At 37.9% G+C, this 10,748-nt stretch overlaps 1 protein-coding gene across 1 annotated transcript in view; it reads left to right on the top strand.

Annotated features, from left to right (window-relative positions):
* The window catches only part of vwa8 (von Willebrand factor A domain containing 8), a 152,043-nt gene that overhangs the window by 55,696 nt on the left and 85,599 nt on the right, over positions 1 to 10,748 (top strand). The window contains exons 26-27 of the mRNA XM_037686695.1: positions 3,809 to 3,960; positions 10,285 to 10,393. Of these exons, the coding sequence (XP_037542623.1) occupies positions 3,809 to 3,960; positions 10,285 to 10,393 (261 nt within the window). The remainder of the gene's footprint in view (positions 1 to 3,808; positions 3,961 to 10,284; positions 10,394 to 10,748) is intronic.

Below are 10,748 nucleotides of genomic sequence, written 5' to 3' on the forward strand. Positions count from 1 at the left end.
ATATATATATATATATGTATATATATATATATATATATATATATATACATATATTTGTTGTGATGATAAATACATCTTAAAAGTAAGGGTTAGCAAATTTTATGAAACAATTTTTATTCACAATGGAACAAAGAAAACATAGCAAATGTTGAAACTAAGAACGTTGGCCATTTTCTGGAGAAAAAAGGTAAATTTGAAAAAAAAAAACAGTCTGATGTTTTTTTTATTTTGAACATACAATCAAAAAAGTGAACACAAAGAACAAAAAAAATTGAATTTTATGGTAACAACTTATCTAATTCATGAAAATACTAAACTAAAAAATATAAAAACATTGTAAAAAATTAGTTTATTGCATGATTTGTGATCGTTGTCTTCTTAGCTGTTTGATGCACAAGTGAAACAATGTAAAACCTTCAAGTACAGTTTGAATATAATTTGAACTTTTAAATATTAAATATTTTACAAATATAGAGTGAGCTTTTTTAATGGTTCCAATCCGAGCATCATATGCTATGCTTCTCCAAGCCCATGAAAATAAAGTAACGCCCCTTTAATTCTCATAGTTTGCATCAACCACATGCCACGTTGTGATATGTCACCGCATCACAAGAGTATTTTTATGTCTAAGATATATTGACCTCAATACTAGTGCTCTCAGTCTGCTGGAGGACTAAGGTGTTGGTTATGTAATCACTCCAGTGGATGTTAAAAATGGGGTGGAGACAGTACAGGTGGAAGCATTCTAGGAGTTGTGGGTGCCTTCTTTATGTGTAAGAAAAAATCTTTTTCACTAATGTTTACTTAAATAGAAAACCACAAACTCGTGGCAGGTGAAGATTTTTAACTGGCTATTGCTTGAAGGGGTGCATAAGGACAGAATACATATATATATATATATATATATATATATACATATATACATTCAGTGTCACAGAATCAACTCAGAACTTGGTCTTCTATTGACTTTTATAACATCATCATAACATTTCAGTGGGTGTTCCTCCATCTCTCACATCCTGTTACTCTTGTCTGCACAGACTTGAGCATCAGGGAGACGCCACAAGTCCAGGCCAAGATAACAAACTTGTTATGAGAGACAGTAAATGGGAGACAGGAGAACCTGAGGTTCTCAGTCGAGTTAGCCTCATGTCGAGATAATCACGGCAGGTGCTCTCAGTCACAATATAAAACATTCATAACCTGTGACACAAAATATTTTCTAACAGTATGTCACCCATGTCTCCGATCCATACAGGATTAATATTTAGACCTTTGTCCCTGTCCTCAGGTCTTTGTTGGACCAGACCAGTGGTTAATTTGAGCTGGATCCTGCTGGAACAAGATCCGGGAACTCCCTCATTTTCACCGTGTTTGTTCCAGCAACTGTTTGCTCGGATCCAGCAGCTCATATCTCCGCGCATAAAAGTTCAAAGTCATTGCGCATTTTTATTTTGATTATTTTTTAAATATACAATGACAGGAGATGTCCGCGTCTGTGGAGTGGATGTTACTGCTGCAGCAGGCGTAACAGCTCACGCACACGCTCCTGCCAGCAGAGACGCTGACTGCATGTCCCGCGGGGATGAAGCGTCTTCATCCACCTTCAGATGTGTCTCAGAAACCAAAGCAGCACAAACGAACATTTTAACGGCACAAACCAGCACAAACATAGCACTAACCACTCATTGTATTTTATGGAATTTTGACGTGGGTGGGGTGTCAGCTTCACCTGCTCATTTGTGCGCCCTGCAGACAGTGCACGTTTTACGAACAGGACCGTCTCCAGACAGCTCTGCAGAGCGCGCACAACTGTCCATGTGTCAGAACTCCTGCATACATTTCAAACATAATATATAAAAAAGATTACAGTTAAAAAAAAAGTATGAGTAACATATTTCATGTGTATTCTTCACATTGCACATTTCAAAATTAGTTAAAATAACAGGATCAACATTTCGAAAAGACGGTCCAATTTATTATGTAAATTAAATGGATGGATGGATTGTCCTTAGCTGGACAACAGAGAATTGAAGCACCTGAAGGCGTTGGTGATAGAGACTGGAGCAGAACAGCACGCGGGACTGAAATTAGCTGAGAAGAGTTTGGGTCAGACATTGAAGTTTGTGTGTGTGTGTGTGTGTGTGTGTGGGGGGGGGGTGTTAGGGGGGTTAGAACACTTGACAGAATCGGAGCTGATCTATTCACTGCTCTAAAATAGTCATTTCAATTCAACCTTCATTATACAGGTTGTTAGTCTCATTGAGCCTCGTCATTTACAAAAGAGACTTGTTTTTAATCAATTTAATCAAATGTTTACAGATGTTTAACAACCTGTTAAAATACACCAAGATGCAGGAAATGGAATCTCTTTTATTCCAAATTTTCTGGGGGAGGACCCCCCACCTCCCCTTTGCCAGACCACCTTCTATTTGTGTTCCGGCATCAATTGGTTTACAAATTAAGCCCTGGACCAGACTTTTTTATAGAGTCTGCCAAAGCCACTGTCCTGTGGTTGAGTTCTGTGTCAGTGTTGGTGTCTGCTGAAGTTGTGCACCCATGATAAAAGAACAGATTTACAGACCTTCAGCTCAGCTGTGCTGACGCTGATGTGTGGTGGGGTGTACGGTTCGTTAGGTGCTGGCTGATGGAGCACTTAAGTTTTCTTTACTGATTTCCAGACCAAACTGTTGTCAAAGTGAAATCAAATTTCTACAGAGTAATACCAGTTAAATAACTTAAAATATCTAATGTAAAATGATTGGTTGCATACATATTCATAATAACTATCAATTAAATTATGCCACACTCTAGGTGAAAGAGTTAGGCAAACATGACTAGAGTTTGCTAAGATTTTATCTAAGTTTTCTTCAGTGACTTTCTTTTTGCCACTTTCTCCTAAAGCTTAGAGAATTACCGACAATAGTTCTTGGATGGACAGTCTCTCCAGTCTCACCTGCTGAAGACTTACTCCTTCAGTGTGGTCACAGGTGTCTTAGTGGCCTCTCTCACAGTCTCTCAGTTTGTGAGGCTGACCTGCTCTTGGTAGATTTACACATGACCATATTCTTTTCATTTCTTAGTGATGGATTTAATAAAACTTCTTGGGATGTTTAGGGTTCTTTGTGTACAATCCCTGCTTGTACTTTTCAATAACCGTTTTTCTGCGTTGCGTTAGGAAAATCACATTTAAAGGGGGTGAATATTCATGCAATCACTTATTTACATCACATATTTTTATTTAATTAATATTACTCTGTAAAAAATCACTTTGACGTTGAAGTTTTTTTAATTGTTCTTTTATATGTAATAATCATAATTTATTCAATCATGGGTATATGGACTATGACTGATTTAAGACAACGATAAAAGAGTAAAACATCCGAGAGTAAATACTTCTAATTTCCTCTGTATGTTTATGTAAACATTTTTAAGTGTTGCCATGGTGACAACATCAGGATAAAATTGCCATTAGAATAAATATATTGTTTATAAAATTATTTTCCACAGTTTATAAACTCTAGTGGATTTAATCATAATGAATTTGTTTTGATAGTATCATCCTGTGTCGTATTTCAGACGTTACTACTTTGAGAAATTCTAAGCAATTTTTTTTTCCATCTCCTTGGTGTTTTTCTTTTATCGTTTTTGCCAAACTGTCCTGTCATTCAAATCTTTTTTTTTTACCCATCTTTATTACACTCAAAAAACAATACCTCCTACTTCCTTCAACCAATGAATAATTTCTATTTCCATCTTTTTCCACTCATTTATCTTTTTCTCTCACTCCACTTTGCTTCTTTATCAGAAATTTCCCAACGAGGGTTTGGCCAATGTGGTGCGAAACGTCTTCGACTTCGACTCGTACAACAAAGACATGCGGGAGGTTCTGATTGAGTCTCTGCACAAGCACGGGATTCCCATTGGGGCCAAGCCCACATCTGTCAAACTGGCTAAGGAGTAAGACACTGGGAGCACATGATGCTAGGACCACATGCACACCAAAAACATATGTTAGCATAGATAGGACACAGTGCAGAACAGTGCATGAAACACAGTAAATACGATCAAATAAATCTATTGTTAAACATCTTCAGAATGCCATAATAGTCTGTTTCCATGTACAGTATAACAATAATTAAATGGATTAAAACAAAGTAGTTTGTTTATCACGTGATATATTTTTGGTCTTCTAATGAACTCAGAATGGACACATGCAACTCACAGTAACTGATTATACAAATTGCCAAAATATCTTTATTTCCAGTAAATCATGTTAAAGAGTGTTTTACATCAAACAACTCAATTAACATAATATTAAAATGTTCAGTTTTAAGTACCTGCTTTAAACAAGAATGATCAAATTAATAAAACTTTAACATGCTTGAAATTTTCAAAATGCTCTATTTCTAAAATAATGATTAGCAGTAATACCAACAATTTTTACTTAAATGTAACTAACACATATATAGAAGCTGCTAAAGCAAGTTTGAACGGTGGCAGACTGCTTTCTGCCAGTCTTTTAAATCTGTTTGCTTCCTCCCTCCGTAACACATTTACTATAAATACATACAAACAAATTCCCAAAAAAGTTTCTTCTATTTGACTTTTTATTTAATCTAAATGCAAAATGACTAAAACATTTACTTTAAGTTACCTATTAGGATTTTGTGTAGACACTATCAAAGCAATTCAGCACTGCTGTAATTAAAACCTCAATTTTTACAACCTGATTCTGATTAAATCACTATCAACTCAAGTTCAAGATGTTGTGTACTTGATTTACAAACACTGGTCATTGAAAACTTGACGAAATGGCTTTCTGGTCACTCAAAATTCAGTGAGGAAAAAAATAGAAAATATTTTTGCAATTCATCTGCAATTTTGAGTAACCAACTAGTTTAAACAGTGAGTGAGACAGAAAATGCCTTTAGTGGTTTTTAGGGAACAAAGTAACAGAGGGCATGTGGGAAATAAACTGCTACGGCACTGTTTCCCAAAAGCTTTAGATCTCTACTCCACCTAAAGACACCGAAAACATTTTTTTAACAAAACGTCTGTGTTTAGACGGGAGGTGCAAATTCAGGAGAAAATTTGTTAAAAAAAATATTTAAAGTATATTATATATATATATATATATAATAAAGTATTCCGAGTAGTGTGTACGAATCCTAGAACATTTAACTATCCACTACAGTGTCCCCAATAATGTGCATTTTCATCTTTTAAATAAAGGAAAATATTTGTTTCTTCAGTCTCCTGTTTTCTTTTGAAAAATCATCTTCATCAAGACAATTCAGTTTTATAACTAAAAAGTAAGCCTTGAAAACAGAACAGGGCAAAAACAAGTATTTTCCTTGTACAATTAGGAAACTGATTACTGGTACATACTGTACAAAATCTTCTCCATAATTTTCTTCTTCGTCTCATTCCTCGTACTGTATATGCATACAGTGGTGCTGGAAAGTTTGTGAAGCCTTTATAATTTTAATTTTCTATATTTCTGCATAAATTTGATCTAAAATATCATCAGATTTTCACACAAGTCCTAAAAGTAGATAAAGAGCACCCAGTTAAACAAACGAGACATAATATTATACTAGGTCATATATTTATTGAGGAAAATGATCCAATATTACATATTTGTGTGGTAAAAGTATGTGAACTTTTGCTTTCAGTACCTGATGTGACACCTCCCACCTCCCACCCCCGTGGAGCAATAACTGCAACTACACGTTTCCAGTAACTGTTGATCAGTCCTGCTCACCGGCTTGGAGGAATTTGAGCCCATTCCTTTGCACAGAACTATACCATACCATACCATACCATTTTATTTATAGAGCACTTAAAACAGCTACAAGACCAAACAAAGTGCTGTACAGACAGAAAAACAGGCAACACACAAAGGAATATACAAAATGAGGTCAATCAGAATATAGCCATAAAAACGATGCAGATAATAAATACGACGACTAACCAGTGTGGAGCATACAGGATCAAAACACAGATCATCTGGTGTTGAAAGCTACTGAATAGTAGTGGGTTTTTAAATGGGACTTGAAAACCGAGAGGGAGGGGGCCAGTCTGACAATCAGAGGCAACTCCTTCCAAAGTCTTGGTCCTGCTACAGAGAAGGCCCTGTCACCTCTGCGCTTAAGACGAGTTCCTGGAACTGTGAGAAGCAACTGGTCCGCTGACCTCAGGGAGCGTGGTGGGACATACGGCTGTAGCAGATTAGAGAGAGGGGGGGCGAAACTGTTCAGCGATTTGTAGACATACAGGAGTATTTTGAACTGGATTCTACGGTGAACCGGTAACCAGTGCAGTGAGGCCAAAACTGGTGTAATGTGCTCTCTTTTGCCTGTACTGGTTAAAAATCGGGCTGCTGCATTCTGGACCAGTTGTAGTCGTACAATGGAGGTCTGACTGATACCAAACAGGAGCGAATTGCAGTAATCAAGCCTAGATGTAATGAATGCATGTCTCTGTCTCCAGGTTATTTTTGGACAATATGGGCTTCAGTTTAGACAGCCGCCTCAGTTGGAAGAAACATGATTTAACAATCATGTTTACATGATTGTTAAGTTTCAGGGAAGGGTCCATTATCACTCCCAGATTAGTGACTCTTTGTTTTTCTGACAGGGTTAGAGCAGAAATGTCGATTCAGTGGTTTGTGATCGTGTCGTTGGGAGGGAACAACATGACTTCAGACTTCTTTTCATTGAAACTTAAGAAGTTTAAAGCCATCCAGTCCCTGATGTCAGCCAGGCAGTCGAGCAAAGGTTGAATAGAGCATGTGCCATTGTGTCTTAGGGGGAAGTAAATTTGACAGTCATTGACGTAGAAGTGAAAGGGTATGTTGTGTTTCCGGAAAATATCACCAAGTGGCAGCATGTATAAAGAGAATAGGAGAATAAGAGGAACAACTTCAATTCTGGATGTTGGTGGTTTCCTCACATTAACTGCTGCTTCAGGTCCTTCCACAACATCTGGATTGGATTAAGGTCAGGACTTTGACTTGGCCATTCCAAAACATGAACTTTATTCTTCTTGAACCATTCTTTGGTAGAACCACTTGTGTGCTGAGGGTCATTGTGTTGCTGCATGACCCACCTTTTCGTGAGATCCAGTTCATGGACAGATGTTCTGACATTTTCCTTTAGAATTATCTGATATAATTCAGAATTCATTATTCCATCAATGATGGCAAGCTGTCCTGGCCCAGATGCAGCAAAACAGGCCCAAACCATGATACTACCACCACCATGTTTCACAGATGGGATAAGGTTTTTATGCAGGAATGCGAGTTTTCCTTTTTCCAAACATAACACTTTTCATTGAATCCAAAAAGTTCTATTTTGTCTCATCCATCCACAAAACATTCTTCCAACAGCCTTCTGTCTTGTCCATGTGATCTTTATCAAACTGCAGATGAGCAGCAAGGTTCTTTTAGCAGAGCAGTGTCTTTCTCCTTCAACCCTGCCATGATACCATGGTTGTTCAAGGTTCTCCTGACGGTGGACTCATGAACATTAATGTGAGAGAGACCTTCAGTTGTTAGAAGTTGCCCTGGGGTTCTTTGTGACCTCGCCGACTATTCCACACCTTGAAGTGATCTTTGTTGCTCCACCACTCCTGGGGAGGGTAACACTGGTCTTGAATTTCCTCCATTTGTACACAATCTGTCTGACTGTGAATTGGTGGAGTCCAAAGTCTTTACAGATGTTTTGTAACATTTTCCAGCCTGATGAGCATCAACAACTCTTTTCTGAGCTCCTCAGAAATCTCCTTTGTTCCTGCCATGATCCACTTCCACAAACATGTTGTGAAGTGTGAAAATTTGATGATGATTAGGTCATATTTATGCAGAAATACAGACAATTCTAAAAAGTTCACAAACGTTCAAACACAACTGTAGAGATTTATTGGTTAGATGGCCTTCCTCCTCTCCTTGGGAATGTGTGTGTTTAGCAGTCACACTGGGTCTTTCACCCTACCAGCCACCACAAAGTTTGTGTCCCTGGTCCCACACTTATTCATGAGAAAACCAGTAAACATTTGGTCAGATATGACATGCTGAACAAGGACTCAAACATACATTATTATTCCCATTATATTTACTCATCCTCTCAATAAATTGCTAGACTTAATGAAAATGTTTGTTTTCAATTTAAAATCTTTTGGTCAAGTCAAATTTATTTATAAAGCACATTTAAAACAGCAGCTGTTACCAAAGTGCTTAGCAATAAGATCAAGGCAGTAATTAAAAGAAAAATAATAACAAAATGTAATAAAAAGCATAACAATAAAAACACAAAAACAATGAGAAACAATAAAATACTAAATCAAATCGCACTGTGTTAATCAGTGAATACAGAGTCAGAGTCCGAGAGATTTATTTGTCATCCGCATCTCATGTGGTACATGTGGTGGAACAAGATTATGTACACAGGATCCCAGTTACATCCAACAATAAAATGTAAAAGAAAAATGGTAATAAGATCTAAGTTATGAACTAAGAAAAATATCAACTAAATTATACACTAAGCACTAATAGCATAAAACCATTACGTCAAACAGCAGCACGAACATGAGTCTGTGTGAGCAGATGAGCACGCATGAACCCATCAACATGAAACAAATCAGCAGCATCATGATGTGATTTTTCACAGTGATTATCCTGATTAGAGATTTATGAGTCTAACAGCTTCAGGGTAGAAACTGTTCCTCAGTCTAGTGGTTCTACACTTAATGCTCCTCAACCTCCTTCCTGAGGGGAAGTGTGGTGTGTTTTAGAAGAGATTTTAAAACAGGAAGTGAAGTAGTCTGTCTAATGTTTAACAGCATTATAAGAGGTGGGACAATTGCGCTTGGAGGCCTTCAGCCCTGTTTAACGATGGACATCTGTTTATCGAAGGAGAAATCCCACAAATGGCAGGTCCAGGAGTAATGTGGAAATCCTAACTTGGCCTTCCTGAAAGCAGAGAAGAAACCCAAACAGGACTCCAGTCGGCCATCAGGTGAAAAGGAGGAACCCAGATCAGTGGTCATTTTGTATGTTCTGGGAGTTTCAGAGACACTGAGACATTTGCAGTATTTTCTAAACATGACATCCCAGTGGCTTTCAAACCTCAGAATACATTACAGCAAAGACTGGTCCATCCCAAAGATCCAGTCCCCCGGCACAAACAGAGTAAATGGTAAATGGACTGTACTTATATAGCATCTTTCTATCTTATTTCAAGATACTCAAAGTGCTTTACAGTACAATCTGTGTCCTCCTTTACCCATTCATACAGCACTCTACTAGATCTCTACAAAGATAATTGAACAAATCATTCTAAAGAGACTAATCAGAGCTTTATCACATTCATACACTGATGGGACACACATCAGAGGCAATGAGGGGTTCAATGTCTTGCCCAGGGACACTTCGACATGTGACTGTTGTTGGATTCGAACCCCCAACTCTCGCATTGGAGGACGCCTGCTCTAACCACTCAGCCACAGCCGCCCCGTAGAGTAATATTGTGTATGTTGTTCAGTGTCAGGAGGGCTGTGATCAGTCTTACATCGGGGAAACTAAACAGCCACTGGCCAAAAGGATGGCCCAGCACAAAAGATCAACATCATCAGGCCAGGATTCTGCGGTCTACACTCATCTTCAGACCAGCGGTCACTCTTTCAGGGATAAATATGTTCACATCCTGGATAGAGAGGAACGTTGCATTGGGAGAGGAGTGAAGGAGGCCATCTTTGTGAAGAGAAACCGTTCATTGTTAAACGGGGTGGAGGCCTCCATGTTCAACTGTCCCCCCTCTTATAATGCTGTTATTGTAAGTATCACTCAGCCCTCTGTGAATAGCAAGCAGTCATCAGGACACTAATGATCTGTTGTTTGGCTGATGGTCCTCCTTTTGCATGTGAGCAGCTAGTTCTGGCTTTCCCCAGCAAACTGGCTGGTCCACTATGAGCAGATGCTGCTTAGTTTACTTGCAGCTCCTCAGACTGAAGAAATCTTTTGGATAAAAGATGAAACGTTTCAAGAAGAATCCTCCAGTGGACCTGACTCAACCTTGTTAGATTTATCTACCTGGATTTTTGAGCATGCTTCAAGACATTTGTTTTGAATTAATTTATGATTTATTGATCACTATTTAAAACCCCTAAAATAGCTACAATATTTATTTTCAGATCTAAACACAATCACTTAACATCAGTTTGTGAAAATAAGATTTCTCAGTTTGATGTTATTTTCAGGCCTGACCAGTTTATTGTCTGTAGGTTACCTCTGCCTGAAGTCAGGATGACGGGATACTGGACCATAAATCAAGATGGCAACGCTCGCCGCAAGTTGCTCTGCCCCACTGAGACACATTCTATAGACATTAAGGTACATGCGCAAAACACATGAAGCCAGACTTGAGTGAAAGCTCATAAGTGCCTTTTCTATAACAAATGAAAGAGACTCACTAAATTTTACAACTAAAAATAGTTGGTAAGTGTGATGCTATTTTCTGTGTCAGATGTAGGCCAAACATGAAAATGTGCATTTCAAACTACTTTTCATACCATGTAACATTTGACTGTAAAATTGATATTTTTATGTACTCCTCATTAAATATCAGAACTAGAGTGCAGCTAAGGCACAGATAATTGTCAAAAAGAATTATAAAATGAATTTACAAAAAAATACATGCAGGACACATTCTAATGCATCTTAAATGCATGTTGCTTGCCACCAACCC

Source organism: Nematolebias whitei, chromosome 13 (genome assembly GCF_014905685.2).
Source record: "Nematolebias whitei isolate Nwh7 chromosome 13, NemWhi1, whole genome shotgun sequence".
Lineage (NCBI taxonomy): Eukaryota > Metazoa > Chordata > Actinopteri > Cyprinodontiformes > Rivulidae > Nematolebias > Nematolebias whitei.